At 39.0% G+C, this 22,744-nt stretch overlaps 1 protein-coding gene across 3 annotated transcripts in view; it reads right to left on the reverse strand.

Annotated features, from left to right (window-relative positions):
- GIGYF2 (GRB10 interacting GYF protein 2) overlaps window positions 1–22,744 on the reverse strand; it is a 145,952-nt gene that overhangs the window by 45,919 nt on the left and 77,289 nt on the right. For 2 of the 3 annotated variants that reach the window (XM_080797888.1, XM_080797889.1), the window contains 6 exons: window positions 14,644–14,823; window positions 10,921–11,138; window positions 10,666–10,828; window positions 10,392–10,580; window positions 7,763–7,959; window positions 6,612–6,771 (listed from right to left, as the gene is read on the reverse strand). In XM_080797888.1, the coding sequence (XP_080654014.1) occupies window positions 6,612–6,771; window positions 7,763–7,959; window positions 10,392–10,580; window positions 10,666–10,828; window positions 10,921–11,138; window positions 14,644–14,823 (1,107 nt within the window). The remainder of the gene's footprint in view (window positions 1–6,611; window positions 6,772–7,762; window positions 7,960–10,391; window positions 10,581–10,665; window positions 10,829–10,920; window positions 11,139–14,643; window positions 14,824–22,744) is intronic. The other variant, XM_080797890.1, reaches the window with a different exon arrangement.

Raw genomic sequence — 22,744 nt, forward strand, 5'->3', positions numbered from 1 at the left:
AACGTCCAATTCTGGAAAGATGGAATAGATGTACTTGTCCCTTCTCCTCCTGCTAAATCCAACAAAAGCCCTACATATTATATACCAGAGAAGACTCTGAAGAGTAGAAAGAAGTAGACTTCAGAGCAAAGAAAATTACCAGAGACAGAGGGTTATTATGTATCAGTACAGGGTCAATCCATCAAGAAGACTAAGAAGACATAGCAATCATAAATGTATACACCAAACAAATTGCAAAAATATGTGAAGCAAAACCTAAAAAAATTGAAAAGACAGAGAAATACCCAATTACACCTGAAGACTTCAACACCATTCTCATGACAAGTGACAGAACTAGACAGAAAACCAACAAGATTATAGAGCTCAACAAAACCATCAATCAACAAGGTCCAACTGATTAATTTATAGAATGCTCCAAAGACAGCAAAATATACCAACAAAAAGAACTATAGTCTGGGCCATATATAAATCTCAATAAATTTTTAAGAACTGAAATTATATATGGTGTGTTTTTCAACCACAATAAAATCAAGCCAGAAATCATTAACAGAAAGGTAAGAGGAAAATCTCCAAGCACTCGGAAACTGAACACACTTGCAAATTATCCACGAGTAAAAGTGGAAGTCTCCTGGGGGCCTGGCTGGCTCAGTCAGAAGAGCATATGACTCTTGATCTCAGGATCATGAGCTCAAGCCCCACTTGGGTGTAAAGATTACTTAAATATATTTTTTTCAAAAGTGGAGGTCTCAACAAGAAAAAAAAATACACTGGACTGGGGGGTGCCTGGGTGGCTCAGTCAGTTAAGAGTCCAACTCTTTTTTTTTTTTTTTTAAGATTTTATTTATTTATTTGACAGAGAGAGAGAAAGATCAGAAGTAGGCAGAGAGGCAGGCAGAGAGAGGGGGATAAGCAGGCTCCCTGACAAGCAGAGAGCCCGATGAGGGGCTTGATCCCAGAACCCTGAGATCATGACCTGGGCCGAAGGCAGAGGCTTAACCCACTGAGCCACCCAGGCACTCCAGCATCCAACTCTTGATTTTGGCTCAGGTCATGATCTCAGGGCTGTGAGATCAATCCCCATGCCAGGATCACATGCTATACGTGGAACCTACTTAAGATTCTCTCTACTTCTTCCTCTGCAGCTTCCTCACCTATTTTAAAAAAAGCGGGGGGGGGGGGGGGGGGCGGGTGGCGGCACCTGGGTGGCTCAGTGGGTTAAAGCCTCTGCCTTTGGCCCAGGTCATGATCCCAGAGTCCTGGGATCCAGCCCCGCATTGGGCTCTCTGCTCCGCAGGGAGCCTGCTTCCTCCTCTTTCTCTCTCTGCCTGCCTCTCTGCCTACTTGTGATCTCTGTCCGTCAAGTAAAAAAAAAAAAAGGCAGGGAGAGGGGCACCTGGGTGGCTCAGTCAGTTAAGCAGCTGCCCCTTTGGCTCAAGTCATGATCCCAGGATTCTAGGAACGAGCTCCGCATTGGGCTCCTTGCTCAGTGGGGAGCCTGTTTCTGTCTCTGCCTGCAGCTCCCCCTGCATGTGCACTCTTTCTCCTCCTCTCTTTCTAACAAATCTTTAAAAAAAAAAAAAAAAAAAAAAAAAGCATACTAAACTGAATGAAAATGAAAAGATATGTCTCCAAATTTGTGGCACATAGTTAAAGAAGTGTTGAAAGAGAAATTTATGGTATTAAATGTTTACATTAGAAAAGTCTCAAATCAATACTATATAAGCACCCACCCTCAAGACCCTAGAAAAAGGAGGGGCGCCTGGGTGGCTCAGTGGGTTAAGCCTCTGCCTCCGGCTCAGGTCATGATCTCAGAGTCCTGGGATCAAGCCCCGCATGGGGAAATCTCTGCTCAGCGGGGAGCCTGCTTCCCTTCTCTCTCTGCCTGCCTCTCTGCCTGACTGTGATCTCTGTCTGTCAAATAAATAAATAAAATTAAAAAAAAAAAAGACCCTAGAAAAAGGAAAGCAAAATAAACCCTAAGAAGAAGTAAAGAAATAAGAACAGAACTCAATGAAACTGAAAACAAAAAACAGTAGTGAAAAAAAAAATCAATGAAACAAAGCTGATTCCTTGAAGAGATGAATAAAATTAACAAATCTGTAGCAAGACTGACAATGACAAAAGAGAAATGAACAAATTACCAACATGAGGAATAAAACAGGGGCTATCACTACAGAACTTGCAAACATCAAAAAGAGAATACGCCAAGTAACTCTACCCACACAGATTTGACATCTTAGCTGAAATGGATGAATTCATAAAAAACAAAACAAAACAAAACCTACCAAATCAACCCTTATTAAATCAGTAATTTAAATAGCCCCTGTAACTATTAGGGATACTGAATTTTAATTTTAAAATTAAAAAAACAAAAACAAAAACGGGGCATCTGGCTGACTCAGTTGGTAGAGCATGTGACTCTGGATCTCAAGGTCATGAGTTCAAGCCTGGCCCATGCTGGGCACAGAGCCTACTTTATTATTTTTTTTCAATAGAGCCTACTTTAAAAATAATCCCAAAAAGAAGTCCCCAGATGGTTTCACTGGAGAATTCTACAAAACATTTGAAGAAGAATTAACATCAATTCTAAACAATCTTCCAGAAAATAGGAGAAGGAATAATTCCCAGTTCATTTTATGAAGCTAATTATTATCCTGATACTAAAATCAGACAATGAGGATACCAAAAACTACAAAACAACATCCCTCATAAAGACAGACACAAAAATCCTTAACTAAACATTACCAAAAAGGAGCGAGCAATATATAAAAAGTTATAAACCATGACCAAATGGGGTTTTCGCCAAGAGTGCAAAGCTGGTTCAATATTCAAAATGCAATCAATTTAATCCACCATATCAAAGTTGCTAAAGAAGAAAAATCATAGGATCATTTCAACAAATGCAGAAAAAGCATCTGACAAAATCCAATACCCAATGATACTCTTAAAAAATAAGGTACTTCCTCAACTTCATAAAGAGCATCTATAAAAAGCCAGAAGCTAACATTACACTTAATAAATGAGCTCAGCAAGGTCACAGACTAAAGACAAACATCCAAAATTCAATCCTATATAATAACAATGAACACAAAGACATTGAAATAAAATTTACAATTACTCAAAAAAAAAAAAAAACCAAGGAGATACAAATCGATTAAAGCATGTATAGAATATATGCTGAAAACTACACAAGTTCATAGACTGGAAGACTCAACATGAGAAAGCTATCAATTCTCTTCAAAATGATATAAAGGTTTAACATAGTTCCTATTAAAATCTCAGCAAAATATTTAAGTATAGATTTTTGAATACATTTATATGGTAAATATAGATAAGATTATTCTAAAATTTATATGGAAAGGCAAAGGAACTAGAAAAGTTAAAAACTATTTTGATAAAAATAAACTGGGAGAAAAAAAAAAAAACGGGAGGAACCAGTCTATCCAACTACAAGACATAATATAATTATATAGCTACAGTAATCGAGACTGTGATACTGGTGCAAAGACAGACACACAGACCAGTGGAACAGAAAAAAAAGCACAAAAAACAGACCAACATAAATAAACCCAACTGAATTTTGAGAAAGATAATTCAAAAGAGGAAAGACGGCTTTTCAACAAAACGTTCCAGAGCAACTGGACATCCATCAGCAAAAAAATAAACTTTGATCTAAGTCCCATTCGTTATACAAAAATTAATAGATCACAGAGTTGGGGCTCCTGGGTGGCGCAATCAGTTGAGCAGTCTTGGTTTTGGCTCAGGGCATGATCTTGGGGTCATGGGATCAAGCCCCACATCAGGCTCCCTGCTCCGTGTGGAGTCTACTTGAGATTCTCTCCCTCTGCCCCTCCCCACACTCTCTCTCTAAACTAATAATAAATAATAAATAAATAAATAAATAAATAAACTAAATAATAAATAATAAATAAATTAACCTTTTAAAAAAATCACAAGACTGAAATATAAAACAAAAAACTATAAATTATTTTGGAAAGGAAATTTTGGGATCTGAAGCTAGGAAAAGAGTTCTTCTGTCTCAGACTTAATACTAAAAACACAATCCATAAAAGGAAAAAATTAATCAACTGGACTTCATCAGTATTTAAAACTTTTCATCTGTGATAAAAAGATAAAAACAGACTGGGAGAAAGTATTTGCAAACCACCTATCTAACAAAGGACTAGTATCTATATATAAAGAAATCTCAAAACTCAAAAGGTAAAAAAAAAAAAGCAAACAGTCTAATCAGAACATGGGTAAAAAACATGAAGAGATAGTTCACTTAAGAGAATAAACAGCCAATAAACATATAAAAAGATGTTCAACATCTTTGCCCATTAGGGAAATGCAAACCAAATACCACAATGAGATATTGTATACTCTATACACTACACAACATGTCAAGTGGCTAAAATAAAAAATAGCAACAACATCAAATACTGTCACGAATATGGAGAAACCAAATCACTCATAGATTGCTGCAGAAATACAAAATGGTACAGCCCTCTGGAAAATAGTTTGGCAGTTTCTTTAAAAAACTAAATGTGTCGTTACCATATAATCTAGCAGTTGCACTCCTGGACATTTGCATCTCAAGAGGAATGAAGAGTTTGTTATAACAAAAGTCTACCCATAAATGTTTAACAGCTTTTTTATAATAGCCAAAATAGGAGGTGCTTGGGTGGCACAGTCAGCTAAGGGTCCAAGTCTTGATTTCAGCTCAAGTTATCATCTCAGAATAAGATCGAACCCCACATCGGGCTCTGAGCTCAGTGAAGAGTCTGGTTGAGATTCTTCCTCCCTCTCCCCCCCTCTACTTCCCCACTGCACATACTCTCTCTAAAATAAATAAATCTTTTTTTAAAAGATTTTATTTATTTGACAGAAAAAGACAGTAAGAGAGGGAACACAGCATGGGGAGTGGGAGAGGGCGAAGCAGGCATCCCACTGAGCAGGGAGCCTGATGAGGGATTTGATCAGGACCAAGCTGAAGGCAGACGCCTAATGACTGAGCCATCCAGGTGCCCAAATAAATCTTTAAAAAATAATAATAATAATAGTCAAAAATGGGAACAACCCAGACACCTTTCATGGATGAATGGCTATACTATCCATATCACTGATGTACTCTCAGTTAAAAAAACAAAAAACACCACCCATTGATACCATGTAACAACCTGTATCAATCTCCTGAGCATGATGCTGAGTGAAAAAAAAATTAGCTGGAAATGGATTCCATTTATTTAACATTCTTGAAATGACAAACTATAGAAATGGGGGTAGTGGTTGTCAAGTGTTAAGGAGTAGGTACAGACGGGAAGGAAATGTATGTGTCTATCCAAGGGCAACATGAAAAAGAAATGTTTTGAATCTTGACTATATCAAAGGCAATATTCTGGCTGGATAATGTACTACAGTTTTGCATGAGATTATCAGTACTGGGAAACTGGATAAGGAATACATAAAATCTCTATTATATCTTACAACTGCATATGAAGCTACAATTATCTCAAAGTTAATTTAATTAAAACACACGTCCATGTGTTTTGGGGTGGGTTTTTTTTTTTGGTTTTGGTTTTTAAAACCATGTGTTTTAATTAAAACACAGAGTCCTCAACTTGGAAGCACACTTTGTCTCTCCAGCTGCAATCCCTAAAACATCGAATAAATGCTTCTGATTGTTTTACCAAAAACAAAACAAACAAGCAAAACAAAAAACCCACAAATGCACAGTCCTGATCCCATGTACCTTACATTCTACAGGGATGTAAACATATCATTAACAAATATATACAGAGCCAGGCAGCAACAGATGCTGTGAAGGAGAATAAAGGGAAAGGGTAAGGGGACTGAGTGTGGAAAAGGAGTTAGTATGCTAGAAAGAGGTCACAGGGTATACTTGGTAAAACACTATCATGAAACTGACACTAACATAGTCAACCAATTTCAAGTTATAAACAAAGATTTCAAAAGCAGAAATGAAGAATCAACAACTATCTTGTATAGCATTCTCTCCCCATTCTAATCTAACTTGTACACCATCCAAATTTTTAAGGGATTAACGTATAATATGGTATGACTCTTTCTCCCACATTTTTAACAGACCTTTATCATTTATGGAATCAACTCCACTTCAGCAAAACATTGAAGTATGGTCTTCCAAGACTACTGCCATCACTTTTTTATGGGAGGGAAACTGGAGTACAAAGATGATAAAGAATTCACCTGCCTAGTTAACCAGCTGGGTAGCCAGAACTGAGGAGGTCTTGAGCATTTTGTTTACATCCCTATCATATTAGTAATCACATTCTGCCTTGTAGTCAAACGATTTTCATTGGACTGCCCTCCCCCACACTGAAATTGTAAAGTACTATGGGAGGAACCTACAAAAATGCCATATACATACATACATGCATACATACATATATATATGTATGTATGGGTGTGTGTGTATATATGTCCTGTAAAAATGGATTGTTTTCTACTATGTGTGTGTGTGTGTGTGTCCTGTAAAAATGGATTGTTTTCTATTATGCAAATTGACATTAAATAATGACCATCTCACAGAATCTGGAGGTAATGGCTTCAAGTAGAATGGAACAAGCTACCTTGAATTTCTCCCTGAGGATCTTTGTAATACCACTTCTGCATTGCTTCGTGCATCAGCGGAACAGACACTCCCTTAGCTCTGTGCTCTTGGAGTTTTGATGCCAGTCTCTCATCATCTAGTGCACTGTCTTGGAGATAAGCCACCATCTTCTCAGCTTGCTAATAGGAAAAAAAAAAAAAAAAAAGGATTGAGGAAACGAATGATCCCAAATTAATACTAGAACATATAATAAAAATGTCTACCTTTTTTTGAATGACCTGACCTGTGAAAGGTATTACAATGCAAGAAACACAGCAGGCAACCATTTACTTCTTCCAACAAGGTCATATAGTATGTACTACCCCCGTTTTATGGAGGGTTAACTAAGGCCCAGAGAGGTCAAATCTTGCTCAAAGTCTCAAAATTTTTAAGCAAACCAAACAGATTAAAACACAAACGTATGGATGAAAATCCAGGCTTCTAATCAATACACTAATAAGATTACTTTTTAAACTAATAAGCCACTGGTCAATCCTGAAGCATATAAACTAAACCTGTAAAAACATGGGTGTTAATACAATAAGAACTCAATTAATATGATTACAAATAAAATTTTTTACAAGTTTTACTAAAACACTGCCCTCCTTTCTTCCTCTCTTTGAGCATTTCCTGCCACCAAAAACTACCCCACCCTGAAAGAGAAATTCTTCTACAGAAAACAAGCTATCATTTACTTTATATACAACAAAGGTATATCTAATCTTAGGAAAATCTAGAGACATAAATAAAATGTTAAAATCCTGAGTTTAACTATTTTTCCAGTTATACTTTAGGCAAAAAATACAGAAGATGCTATGCCCATCCACAGCTGCTTGTATTTGCCATTTTTGGCATTCCATTAATTTTCAAAAAGAAAAAAGAAAAGCAAACAGCTAAGGGCAACCTCAGAAGAGAAAAAATAACCTGACACAATGACTACTACATAGCAGAAACTTATAAGCATGAAATGATTTGAAAGACAATTACTCATACAAAAAAATACAAGATTTACAAACAACTTTTCCAGTACATAAAATCTAGTGCACAGAAGTTCCATTTCTAAATATTCATTTAATGCTTCCAAATTTTATGGTAGTTTGAGAAAGAAGAAAAGGATTACATGATTTTTACCTGCTCCAAATGCTTGAGACCCTCTTCATCATCTGGCTCTGTGGAAACAGTGCCCATCCCAGGAGCACCTACGACCGGCGTTTCAACTGGCCGGAGGGCAGGACTTGGATTGGGAACAGGCGGTGGAAGTATGAGAAGAGGAGAGGCTGTATCTGAAGGAATCTGTGACAGGGGCTGCTGGACATCAGAAACTATTTCTAAAGGAAAAAAACACGGAATATAGAGACTCTTTTTGAGATTTTATTTTTTAGAGAGAGAGAGAGAGAGCAGGGGGAAGGGCAGACGCATAGGGAGAAGCAGGCTCCCCACTGTGCAGGGAGCCCAGTAGAGTCTTATGAAGAATGTATCATCAAGTTGGGCCACTCACTAAATGGGCTCAACAGAAATGTGGATCAGGAACACTGCAGCTACTTCTTATGGAGAAGTGTAGTATTTCTCCCTATGATGACAGAAGTAACTCTACAGAATGACACAATATAAGGATTAAAAAAGGTATCTAGAAGGTCCTTTTACAGTGCCTGACTGGGTCACTACAGAAACTGCCCAACAGCTATACAATTTCCTCTTGAGAGCAAACTATAAGTCCAATCCCTTCTTTATAACATGTCTCCACTAGCAGATGATTAACAAAGCACTGCAAATCTTCTAAAAAATATCGTAACTCAGTGCTCACTTCGGCAACACATATACTAAAAAAAAATATCGTAACTCATCATCAAAACTTTGATTAAGTACATTTGCAATTATCTTGAATAAATACCTATTTCAGGTGATAATTAATGTAATTCAATACATTACTCTTTGGGATAATGAAGAGCATTTGGGAGTCTACCTAGACAGGTCAGGAAGTTCTTCTCAATATAAACACAGACTGCAAAAGAGGTTCTGTGTTGGTCCCTATTTCTAGCCTCTCAGTATGCAGGCTCTTAAGAAGGGAGGGGGATGGGAGTAATTAGATACAAATGCTTTCTCCTTTGAAACTTGTTTGCTCAATTACAGACAGCGTCTCCAAATCCCTGCCCCTCTCAGGAACACTTTCCTCTCTCTGCCAAACTTCTTAAAAGAACAGTTCATCTACCACAACCACCACCACCCCTGCTACACTGTGACTTCCACTTCCACCCTCCAATACAGCTTCTCTCCCACAAAGAAGCAGTGACTCAAAGTCCCCAAACCCAATGGCTTTTCCTAGTCCTCTCCATCTGACCTCAGCAGCCCAATCCTAAATCGAAACCTTCTCCCTTCCTTACTGTCCTTCACTCTAGGCCACTCTTGCCTCTGAAGATTTTCTCTGGCTATTCTTCACCTATCCTCTAAAAATAGGAATTTTGTCCTAGATGACTAATATACATATAGTTTATCTCCCTTATAGACTATCAATCTGGAGTTTTCATCTTTAATGGGTATCTACGAAGCTTTCTCAAAATACACATGTCTGGATTCCATCCTAAAATCTCCTAGAATAAGGTCCCAGGCATCTACATTCAAGAGAATGAACCACAAGTAATTCGGGGGCACATCATAACTGAAAAATGACTACTACATATCAAACAGGTCTCAAAATGGATAAGTCCCACAGTGCCTGACAGAGATTCAAATATTTGAAATCACTCACTAAGCTTTGTTCTAAACATAAAACTCTGAAAAGATACCCTTGGTTTAAGCCCTATAAATATTAGTCTATTAGGCAAAAAAGATAATACATGGTCTATTAGGCAAAAAGGATAATACACAGATCTTTATCATATTGTATTGCCATGTCAAGAATAGTGCTGGTTGTTTAAGAACCAAGAGAAGATCGCTAATCAGCTCAGGAACCTGGGGTGGAACAGAGTTCCAGGCACAGAGAGGAGCATGTGCTAAGGCAAGGAGACAAAAGAACAAGGCCTTATAAAGGGTGGACCTAAGGGACTGTGAGGTTGGGGAACAGAGAGTATGGAGGAGACAGAGATGGCACTGAAACTGTACGGAAGCAGGCATATGCCAGGTCATGCAAGAACGCACATGCCATATTAAAGGTGTGATTTCCTATGGTAACTCAACCAATTAACCCTTCAACATCAAGTACTACAATGTCATTTGTAAGTATGCACAAGAAGAAACACGGAAGTAAACATTAAAACTGCCTACTAAGATATACGAACAAATTAAAACAGTAACATTGGAGAAGGGGATATACTTTAAACTTATTCTTTAGCAAAGGTGGTAGGACTTCCACAGATCCATCCATGTTCTTTCTGGCCTCTCTTGGAACAACAGCAATTTGGTGTGCCTTCTGGACACACATTCAACCACTATATGAAAGAAACGTACCTCTCTGATGTGGGGATCAAATTACTGCAGAGGATCCTAAACCCTGTCCGCTCAACCGATACCAAGGTGGCTGTGTCTAGAAAGTAAGATTCCCGAGTTGCACCCTTGCTTCTTCTAACTCTGTTTTGGTGAATTTGGGGAATGACAAAATGTGGGAAGCAGCGTTTGACGGGATTTACGGGTAAAATAATCTATTCCAGTAATTTACCACTGGGAGAGGTTCTACAAGGCATAAACAGAAGTCTATCTTATCAGTGATCACTGGCCTGCCTGAGCAGAATCCTGTTTTAGCTTGTCTACTCTCATAAATACATACCATCCCCTCTGCTGGGCACTTTGGTTGGTAGGCTAGTTTCCGTCTGATTCTCTTCCTCAGCTTTTTCCGTTTGCTCAGTTGGGGGTTCCTCTTTCCTCTCAAACTGTGGTGCTTCCTGAGGCTGATGGTCTGAAGGAGTACCCGGTCTAGCAGACGATGAGGAGGTCTGGGATATTTCCTCACTGGCTTCTGTAACATGAAGCATTCTTAAGTTAACAACTTGGGAAATTTTGGGTCTGATGAAAAGAAGGCAAAAGACAAAAATGAGCCTTACCAACTCCCACCCTATCTGTCTTCTCTCCCTCTTTCCTATTTGTCTTATCGGGTTCTTTGGCTTCTTCATTATGGCTGCTCTCAGAATCAGAGCACTCCCCACCTTCCTCTACAGGCCGGAAGTCCATTTCCTGCTCTTCTGGAATCGGCTCTTTCTGTACTTTCTGTGTTAAGAAAATAAAGCCAAAGGTCAACAATACATTTGGCTCTGGTGGCAGGTCAGTGCCTGTTGTAACATTTAAAACAAATTTCTTACCTTTAGAGAGAGGAATGCTCCAGAGGAGTCAAATGTGCCCATCTCTTCTTCAGCATCCTCTAAGCACCACTCAGGCAAGCTATCCCGGTCATCATCTATGCTTCCACTGCCAGAACGCACCCTTCGGTAACCTCGTTCGTCATCCCGATCCCGAAAATCAAACTCAAACCTTCGCCGTCGTTCCATGTGTTCCCGCCAGCCTGCAGAACGAGGGCCATCTGGGATGAGGAGGAGGATACAAACCTTAGAAAATTTTTATGACAGTACTTGAGAAAAAAAATCAAAATAGGAAATAAAGAAGAAAACTATGACTGGCTGTGAATTCAAATGATCAACCTACTAAAGAGAAAATTAGGCAAAGTAAATGAAATTCAGAGCTCAGCATACATATGACATCACTAAGTGGCAACAGGAGTTCTCTTCGGTGAGTACCAAGCCACACAACGTACTCTAAAGCTCTGAAAAATAAATTTTAAACAAATTACTGTTAAAGGACACTTGATTCGAAGTATACACCTTGGATAAGCTTTAGGTATCTGACTGAAATGTTGATTAGCCATTCACATGGCATACTCTTAGCCCAGGCTTGTAACGCTGGTCATCTTCTCATACTAGTCTATGCCTTCCCTCTGGCAGGCCTTAACACGTTTCTTTCTTCTCACAAAAATGATGTATACAACCAACTCCCTGTGGCAAATCCTAATACCAAATTTATCATGCCTACTTGCGAGGGCCAAGATTCCATTTGTAATTCTGATTCCCCAAAAAAAGGCATGGAATTATAGCACTGACAGATGTCAGAGATTTTATATAGCCCCACTATCCTAATTTTATAGTTTAAGAAACAAAAACTCTGACAGAAGTAACCTGCATAGTGGCAAAGCAGAAGAAGAATCTAATTCTGCATCCTTTATTGCTTTTTCCACAACAGCATGCTTACTTTCCTTTCCCTTTACTCTCATCTCTTAACTCTCCCTAGGGAGTTTATATTTCTGTGTAATACCCCCAGGGACATTCCTAAATCCACCCTACCATACTGTTTATTACATCTACTTTCCAACAGAAAAAAGACTGCCTAAGAATAAAGGATGCCAGTTGAGGTATTTTGTTTTTTTAAGAAAGAGGAACTCTTGTTAATATCTGACAAACCCGAGTCTAAGAGAGTCTTTAAAAAAGAGGCAGGTGTTCGGCTTTCTCGGTGGGAGATACACAAAAGAAATGAGACAAAAAGCTCAATGTTCTTACTACTGAGGCCCAATTTGCTAAAACCAGCAATCTAAAACAAACCGAAAATAAGGTGGCAAAACATTAAAATGCCCAGTAGAGGTACCTACTTACAAATCACTCACAAAAAATTAAGAAAACATTATTCCCACGCTCCCCCATCCTTCACTTAGAACTATTACACTTCTGTGAAAACTAAAGAACTTTACACCCAGGCTGCTTAAATGCAAACCTAGAATCATTACTCAAAAGAAGTACTCATGACCAAATGTTGAATTCCAGAGTACTCTCTCTATTACTATCATTTCTAAACCGTCTGTTAAGTATGCACCATGATAGGAATCTATCCTTCTAGGCATCTGGCTCATGTTTTCCTCTTACTGAGTTTCTTAAGTTCAGCTCCCAGAGTGGATGCTTTGCTGTCCTTAATCGTCCCATCTCCCACACATATCCAGTTTTTAGCCCTACTTAAACCAAATGTAGAAATCCCTAGCTTATAAAGACTAACCACTGCTTTTTAACATCCTCCAATATCAGAATAAAAGTCTGCTACAATTTTTATACTATAAAAATTAGTCAAAATCATTATATTTAAACTTTTAATCAAATCATAAAATAACTATAATCTAAGAAATGTTAAGAGTAAAACAACTGATATAATCAGACAACTTTTAAGAATGCTGGGTTGAAAAAATAGATGGTGGGACGCCTGGGTGGCTCAGTTGGTTAAGCAGCTGCCTTCGGCTCAGGTCATGATGCCAGCGTCCTGGGATCAAGTCCCACATCGGGCTCCTTGCTTGGCGGGGAGCCTGCTTCTCCCTCTGCCTCTGCCTGTGCTCGCTTGCTCTCTCTCCCTCTCTCTCTCTGACAAATAAATAAATAAAATCTTTAAAAAAAAATAGATGGTATTCTTCTTTAAAAATGCTTATTTCCAGTGTTTTTTCAGCCAGCCCTGTGTATTATATACCCCAAACTGTCTTTTAAAAATACATCAGTAAAAAATTGGGGGAAATTGTTAAGTTAATGACAAATAAATCAGACATGGAAATCAAATCAGAGAAACAAAGATTTTTTCAAAAGACAACATATGTCCAAATCTAAGTTGGGGTGAGGAGGGTCAGTGGTAGAAAACACATTAAAATTTTACTTTGTTTAACTAACTCCCTTTAATAGAATCGACATCAGACATTTGGCCTCACAAACACTGTTGGTCTTCCAAAACATTCACCTTGTTTGTTTTTGATCCGCTGGAATTTCTCTTCTCGTTCAGCCCGGACCCTGTCCATTCTTTCACAGAATGCTTGTTGGGAACATAGTCTACAAACCCTTTTGCTTACAGGCAAGCTCAGCACAAAATGCCGTGATGCCTTGAAGAGAACTGTAACATCTGGTTGCCCAGCACACAGACTCAGGAGAATTGCCTAGATAACTGTGATGAAAACAATGCCCACTCATGTCAGAATACTCACCCAAGAGTCAGCCATGAGGAGTCGGCATAAAAACTGCATATAAAGATTAACTTCACTATGTGTCCACCTATCCGTAACTACCTAAAGCACTTTGAATGCTTTTATAATGTTTACTTGGGCTGAGATTAGTGATTTTGCTAATAACTTGATTTTAAAATGTAAATGAAAACAGTTTATGATTTTTTCTACTAAAAGTGAGCTTCTCTGGCATATGGTTGATAGCTAAAATAATGTTATGCACATGAAATTCATAAGGCAAATATACACTCTTTGTGCACTCTGGTTCTGCATGACCCCACGATTCAAACTACAGTGGCATCTGATTATCATGAGGCATGGAATCAGCACTTTGGTAGGGGATGAACTTTGACACAAAGCACCAGTGTCTTCAATTACCAGCATATCTAATGTCAGGGAAGAACAGTTTGAAGCATTCTTAAGAGTCAAACAGAAGAACTTACAAAACCACTAATCACTACTATTCTCTCTCTTTCTTCTAAAGTTAGGACAAAAGAATGAACTTATGATTACGTTTTTGACCTGGGCTTAGAGTTTATCCTTCAAATAAGCATAAATCACTTATTCAGGACCAAAAAACCCTGAAAGAATACATCTTTTATTATACAGGAAAAGTACCCACTTTAGGGAAAGCACATATTCCTTAGTGAGCATATAATTACACATTTGTAAGTTTTAAAGCATGCTGAAAAAATACAACAATTCAGTGTTAAACAAAACTGAAGGAGACCCTCTCACGGTTTTGCAAAGACAGGTGCTTTCCATTATACCACACTATTTGCTCCCGAAAAATAAAAATGATTTTCATCAACTGAAGAGATATGGGGGAATCTTCATGCTGAAATTTTTTTGTAGTGATAAGAGTGTGATGTGATGACGTAAGTGTGATGACATAAATAATAGAGTCCTCTTTTTTTTTCTTTACCTATTCATCTTTCTTGCTTGATTGGTAATAATGTCCACTAAATACTCCCTTATTTTGGGCCCTGCACTCACTCAGTAGGACCCTTACCAGGGCTGTGGGGCCGCCACCTCTCTCCGTCACGTCTCGGTCCAGCTAGTCGCCAACCTCCATCTTCATCTTCTCCATTTTGTTCTTCTCTAAAAATACGCCAGTTTTCACTTTCTGATCGTATAAATTCATGCTTTCTTCCCACAGATGTTGGTCCACCTTCCTCAAAATTTGGTCTCCCTGTAATGAAAATAAGGGAACATGTGCCTCAGCCATTACAGATTCTGAAAGCAGACCGGAAAACTCAGATCACGCTTTTGTGCAGACGTGCCTACCCCAATGCTCAGGAAGCATGAGTAACAGAACTGCTGCGGACATACGCATCTAGTACTAGCCATACTTCTTAAAGTGCAACAGTCACAGACTGGGGAATTACTTTTCATTTTTTTAACTTATTTTATTTTCTTTTAAAGATTTTATTTATTTGACACAGAGATAGAGAGTGAGCACAAGTAGGCAGAGCGGCAGGCAGAGGGAGAGGGAAAAGCAGGCTCTCCGTGGAGCGGGGAGCTGATGCAGGGCTTGGTCCCAGAGCTCTGGGATCATGACCTGAGCCAAAGGCAGATGCTTAACCGACTGAGCCACCCAGACATACCTGAGCAATTATTTTTTAAACAAATAATATGTGCATTATAAAAAGGGGATGCAATGAAAAGTTAACCAACCTACCTTACCAGCACATACTACTTTTTTAAAAGTCATACAATAATTTTCAATTATATGATGTATCTTTACTTATTTAATTAACTTCTACTGGCAATTCTGCCCAAATAGGGTATCTATAAAATTCAACCTATCTTTTATTATAAAAAACACTGTAAACTCAAAAATAGACAACGTGAACTATAATTTTTTCATTTTCATTTACTCTAACATCTATTACATTATAGGCATACAACAAATTGCTTCTGAACAGAATGCAAAACTAAGCTATGTGTAACCTAATGCCAGTCAAGGGTTCCATTAATGATGAAAGAAAGCCTGGTATACCAAGTGAACTAAATTGGTACTTTCAAAAGATAAGATAATTCCGGGGGCGCCTGGGTGGCTCAGTGGGTTAAAGCCTCTGCCTTCGGCTCAGGTCATGATCCCAGGGTCCTGGGATCGAGCCCCGCATCGGGCTCTCTGCTCAGCAGGGAGCCTGCTTCCTCCCCTCTCTCTTTCTGCCTGCCTCTCTGCCTACTTGTGATCTATGTCTGTCAAATAAAGAAATAAAATCTTTAAAAAAAAAAAAAAAAAAAAAGATAAGATAATTCCGAACTATGCAAATAAATTATTTCTTTACTCACCATCCCACATGTGCTAACATAAACAATTCAAACAGATTATATAAAATCTCACATTAAATTAGTTGAAAACCCAGAACATATACTGATATCTTCCATTTATGACCTACAGTTAACTATACTTCAGTGACAACCTCAATTCCTTGTACTAAACCACCAAAAAAGTGAAAGAAAGTTGTACAGTTGCATCTGAAAATGAGGGAATTCTAATTTCTGATCATCCTCTTAAATTCCATTTCATATGTATTAAGATTCAATATCCTGTTTGCCCAAACACTTATTAGGTTGTTACCACAAATTATTCTATTGAAAGATAAAATACCTGGAAATCTGCTGGGCAAAAATGCTACCTGCTTTCTTATTACAGCAGACAGCCCCTAAGATAGTCCCCAACAAGCCCTGCCTCCTGGCTATTGTGGAATCCCTGCACCTAAAGTGTGGACTGCACTTACTGGCTAGCTCCCAACAAACGGAACACAGCAGAAGTGATAAGATGTCAGTGACAATATTAAGTTAAAAACAACTGTGACTTCCATCTGGGGTGCTCTCTCCGTAGCAATCCAACTGCCACGTCATGAGGCAGCCCTGTGGAAAAGCTCATACGGCACAGAACTGAGGCCTGCCAACAGCCACATCAGTAAGCATGGAAGTGGATCCAACCCCAGTCAAGCCTTCAGATGACTACAGCCCTGCTGACACCTTGACTGCAGCCCTGCAGTCTCATAAGAGACCCAGGTCAGAGCCAATCAACTACGCTGCTCCTTCTTATCCCACAGAAACTGAGATAATTCTTGTTGTTTTCAGCTACTAAGTTCTGAGGTATTTTGTTACAAAGCCATAGATAATAAAAACACTCATCTAAAAAAACATTCATCCATCTGGTTTATTCTTCATAACAATCCTCAATATTTAATTTTTTTTAAAGATCTTATTTATTTACTTGAGAGAGAGACAGCATGAGAGGGGAGAGGGTCAGAGGGAAAAGCAAACTCTCCGCTGAGCAGGGAGCCTGATGCGGGACTCGATATCGGGACGGGATTCGATATCGGGACTCCAGGATCATGAGCTGAGCTGAAGGCAGTCACTTAACCAACTGAGCCACCCAGGCACCCCAACAATCCTCAATATTTGAAGTTATCTTGGGGCGCCTGGGTGGTTGAGTTAAGTGGCTGCCTTCAGCTCAGCTCATGATCCTAGGGTCCTGAGATTGAGCCCTGCCATCAGGCTCCCTCCTTCCCTTGCTGAGCAAGGAGCCTGTTTTTCCTTCTCTTGCTCCCCCCTCCTTTGCGCACGTGCTCTCTCTCTCTGTCTCTCTCTCCTCTCTCTCTGTGTCAAATAAATAAATAAAATCTTTAAAAAAGAAATTATTTGGGGAACCTGGGTGGCTCAGTTGGTTAAGCATCTGCCTTCAGCCCGGGTCATGATCCCAGGATCCTGGGATTAAGCCTCATGTGGGGCTCCCTACTCAGGCAGAGCCTGCTTTTCCCGCTCCCACTGCCCCTCCTCCTGCTCATTCATTCTCTCTCTCTGAAATAAATAATTTTTAAAAAAACATTTGAAGTTATTTTTCCTATTTTGTAACTGAGAATACTGAGGCTCAAAAGAACAACAAAAGAGAATTGTCAGGGTGCCTGGGTGGCTCAGTGGGTTAAAGCCTCTGCCTTTGGCTCAGGTCATGATCTCAGGGTCCTGGGATCAAGCCCCGCATGGGGCTCTCTGCTCAGCAGGGAGCCTGCTTCCCTTCCTCTCTCTCTCTGCCTGCCTCTCTGCCTACTTGTGATCTCTGTCAAATAATAATAAAAAAAAAAAGAGAGAGAGAGAGAGAGAATTGTCCAAAATCACACTATTTAAATGGTACAGACAGGATTCAAAGGTTAATGTTCTCATTCAACAAATATTTATTGCACATTAAGTGCCAAGTTTTATGAAATCAAATACAGATATATATCTGCCCTTGGATTCCGAGGCGTTCTAGGTTCTCTTGCTCAGAATAAGAAAGGCAACCTGCTTTACAAAGTACCACATCTACTATATGACTTGGTGAAATATGTAGCTATACTCACAAAAAAGAAGCAAACTTAAGGAAACACCTAATACAGGGGCACCTGGGTGGCTCAGTTCGTTAAACATACAACTCCTGATTTTGGCTCAGGTCATGATCTCAGAATTGTGAGATCACCCCACATCAGGATCCATGCTCAGCAGGGAGTCTTTGAAATTCTCTCTCTCTCTCCCTCTTCCTCTGCCCCTACCCACACCATGCTCTCTGCTCTCTAAAATAAATATTTTTTTAAAAAATCCCTAATACATAGATAGATAAATAGAAACATATATAGATAAATGATGGGAAATGGCTTTTAACCCACATAATCAATCACAAGCAGTATGTGCCAGGTACCATGCAATGATTTGGGAATACAGTAGTAATCACATGATGGATGCACTTGACGAAACACTCACTTTCTTTCACCTACTTTTACACTAAGCCTTTGAAAAACTAATGAACACAGCAAAGCAAGAGAAAGAGCAGAAATGGCAAAATGCTTAACTCATCAAAAACTATAATCTTTTTCTAACAGATGATTCACTACAAAATATTAAAATTATTAAAAATAAAAATACTAGTAATCCCAGGGCACCTGGGTGGCTCAGTGGGTTAAAGCCTCTGCCTTCGGCTCAGGTCATTATCTCAGGGTCCTGGGATCGAGCCCCACATCAGGCTCTCTGCTCAGCAGGGAGACTGCTTCCCTCTCTCTCTGCCTGCCTCCCTGCCTACTTGTGATCTCTGTCTGTCAAATAAATAAATAAATAATCTTAAAAAAAAATACTAGTAATCCCTCAATCTTAGAAACAGAACTCTATCTGTAGTTAGCTTTTACTTAATTTTGTATTTTTTTATAGTTGCAATCAGTATACCTACTATTTTCATAGCAAGTACTTCTCTGTGATTATACATCTTCCCAATCATACAAATGGGTACATACCAGGTTTACTTTGCAGCCATAGTGTAATCCACTAGATTATTCCCCACTGGGCATTTACTTTATAACAAATTTTTTGTGAACTATAGATAGTTAGATAAAAAATTATGTCTTCTAAAAAAAAAAAACCTCAAAAGAGTGCAATTACTAGGTCAAAAGACACTTTGTCCACTGCCTCTTTCCCTGAAAAAAAAAAGGGTCAAATCAACACACCATTTCACATTATTGATACTAAGTGCTGATATCCTTTCAAAACTTTTTTACTACTTTAATAGTTATAAAGTGGTAAATTAACACGACTCAAATATGAATTTTTCATATCAAAAACTTTTCCTGTTGTTTACTGACTTTATGTCCCTTTGTGTAAACTGTTTATATATCTTTTAAACTAACTGCTTCTTTACCTTTGGACCTATCAGTCCTCCAGGTATTTTTCATATTAGTACCTAATAAAAAAATTTAAAAAAAACAATGGGTTAAAGCCTCTGCCTTCGGCTCAGGTCATGATCCCAGGGTCCTGGGATCAAGCCCCGCGTCAGGCTCTCTGCTCGGCAGGGAGCCTGCCTCCCCCTCTCTCTCTGCCTGCCTCTCTGCCTACTTGTGATCTCTGTCTGTCAAATAAATAAATAAAAATCTTAAAAAAAAAAAAAAAAGACCCAATTCCCAATTTAAAAGTGTGTGTGTGTGTGTGTGTGTGTGTGTGTGTGTGTGTGTATTGAGCTAAGGCTGCCTGAATTTCCCATTCTAGCTCAAAAATCCTGTAACAAAGTAGTTCAAATTTTGTTACCGAGTGCTTGTTTCCTCAACTGCAATATAGTTTTTGATATGTCACATATTATATCATTAATAACTACAATAGAAATATTAAGGTAACAGGGCTCCTCAGGCGTTAAGCATCTGCCTTTGGCTCAGGTCATGATCCCAGTGCCCCAGGATCCATCCCCTGCTTCGGGCCCCACATCAGGCTCCCTGCTCAGCTGCTCAGTGGGAAGCCTGCTTCTCCCTCTCCCACTCCCCCTGCTTGTGTTCTCTCTCTCTCTCTCTCTCTCTGTTTCTCGCTGTGTCTCTGTCAAATAAAAATCTTTTTAAAAAAAGATTAAAATGACAACTTCTCCAGTAAACCAAGAGAAGCCAGAATAACATAATTCTAACATGCCAAACATCCCATATATAAGTACAAGGTATGTGGAGTTCCACCTCAGGGGGTCAGTGTCATTTTCTTTTTCTTTCTTTTTTTAAAGATTTTATTTGTTTATTTGAGAGAGAGCACAGAGGGAGAGGGAGAGGGAGAAGGAGACTCCCAGCTGAGCAGAGAGCCCAATGTGGGGTTCAATCCCAGGCCCCTGAGACCACGACCAGAGCTGTAGGCAGACGCCCATCTGACTGAGCCACCTAGGCGCCTCTCATTGTCATTTTCACAAGAGAAGGACGAAACTAATTCAAGAACTTTTAAGTGGATTTCACTCAACTCCTCTCCCCATTATTCCCTTTATGAAAACTTTTTCCTGCATTATAACATTCTTGCCAAAAAGTACATAAATCACAAATGTACAATTCTAAGAGTTTCCATAAAGCAAATACATTCACATAACCAATATTTTAAAAAAAGAAAATATCTGGGGGGCCTGGGTGGCTCAGTTGATTAAACTTTCAACTCTTGATTTCAGCTCAGGTCTTAATCTCAGGGCTGTGGGTTCAAACCCTGCACTGGGCTCCACAGTGGGCATGGAGCCTACTTAAAAAATAAAAAATTAACAGAAATAAAAATTAAAAAAATATATCAAGAGCGCTCAAAAATCTTGATGTCCTTCCAGTCAACCCTTCCCAAAGTAAGCACTATTTCTGACTTTCATCTCCAAAGATTAGTTCTGTCTGCTTTTTTAACCTTTTATGCAAATGAAATATTCCTTTTTATCTGGCTTCTTTCACCAAACATTATGGGAGACTCATCCACAATGCTACAGAGAACCACAGTTTATTCTTTTACACTGCTAACGGGATCTCACTGTATGGACAGACCACAATATATTACTCTGTTGCTGATTTAGGTTGTTTCTAGTTCTCTGCTGTACAAATTGTGCTGCTATGAGCGTTCCTGGATATGAAATTTAGTATGTTTGTATTTCTGTTGGTCTATGCCTAGAAGTGAAATTGCCAGAAGTGAAATAAGGTATATTCAACTTCAGTAAGCACTACCAAATATTCTCCCATAAAAACAGTACTAATGGGGCGCCTGGGTGGCTCAGTGGGTTAAAGCCTCTGCCTTCGGCTCAGGTCATGATCCCAGAGTCCTGGGATCGAGCCCCGCATCGGGCTCTCTGCTCAGCAGGGAGCCTGCTTCCTCCTCTCTCTCTGCCTGCCTCTCTGCCTGCTTGTGATCTCTGTCTGTCAAATAAATAAATAAAATTCTTTAAAAAAAAAAAAAAAAAAAACAGTACTAACTTTACCATTTTTACCTGTTTTACTCAGACCTCTAAGAAACATTAACATGAGTGCTTCCTCTATAGACAAACACAATTAAAGATGAAGGATTAAAAATAAAGTAGACTTAGACACAGCATCTAACCCCCAGGTCCATAACTCAGAGACAAACATGTAAACAAATGCATCCATTTATCTCATCTAATCATCATTTTAACCACAAAAATTAAGTTAAACATTATCATCTCTTTTGTTCCTATAAAGAAAGGGATACCTGTAGAGGGAGTTTCCCAAGATCACACAGTTGAGTAGTGACCAAATCAGAAATAGAACATGGGTGTTCAGGGCACCTGGGTGGCTAAGTCATTAGGCATCTGCCTTCAGATTGGGTCATGATCCCAGGGTCCTGGGATCAAGCCCCACATGGGGCTCCCTGCTCAGTGGGGAGTCTGCTTCTCCCTCTCCCACAGCCCCTGCTTGTGTTCCTTCTCTCGCTGTGTCTGTCAAATAAATAAATAAAATCTTTACCAAAAAAAACACAAAAAACATAGGTATTAAACTCCTAATCCTGGGTTTACTCACAAATTTAACCCACTGGAAGAAGCAAAAATTCCAGAAAAACTAATGGAGAAAGAAGCAGCTCTGGGATCGAAGTCTAACAAACTCTAAAATGGCAAGACATACTACACATGGCACAGCTTATAGACAAAGACTACCAACATCTCTATAAGGGGAAGATGGGACTAAATGTATTAATATCCCAACAGAAATCATGTCAAGGGGCGCTTGGGTGGCTCAGTCAGTTAAAGGAGTTTGTCTTCAGTTCAGGTCATGATCTCAGGGTCCTGGGATTGAGACCCAAATCAGGCTCCCTCCTCAGTGGAGAGTCTGAGTCTCCCTGTCCCTCTGCCCTTTCCCCCTGCTTGTGTGTTCTCTCCCAAATAAATAAAATTATGTCAAAATATTTACCTCTGAAAAAATTTTACTTCACTATAAAAATTTTATTCTAGAATTATTTTGAGGGGAAAAATGACTTCAAGCACCATCTAATAAATTAAACATTTCCAACTACTACTAATATAACTAAAACTTATACTGCATGCAAGAACTGCTCTAAAACATCAAAGTACATCTTTTACTACCTAAACAATTACAGTATGTTTGTATTTGTGCAGATCTGAGTGGGGAGTGAAAATGTCAGAGAGAATTAGATTTATATGATTTGTTTAAAAAAAATACATACATTTGTGTATTACCAATATAATTTAAAATAAAAGCTAAATATCAGAAGTCATTCCCAGGCTACTTAGAGGATGCTACCTAAAGTTCCTTTCATGTCTACAAACTCCAGAATTCCAGTGGCCCGTGAGGAACACCCAAAAGGCCCTTCTCAGCATTTCAAACTAAAGTCCT

This window comes from Martes martes (assembly GCF_963455335.1).
Source record: "Martes martes genome assembly, chromosome: 3".
Lineage (NCBI taxonomy): Eukaryota > Metazoa > Chordata > Mammalia > Carnivora > Mustelidae > Martes > Martes martes.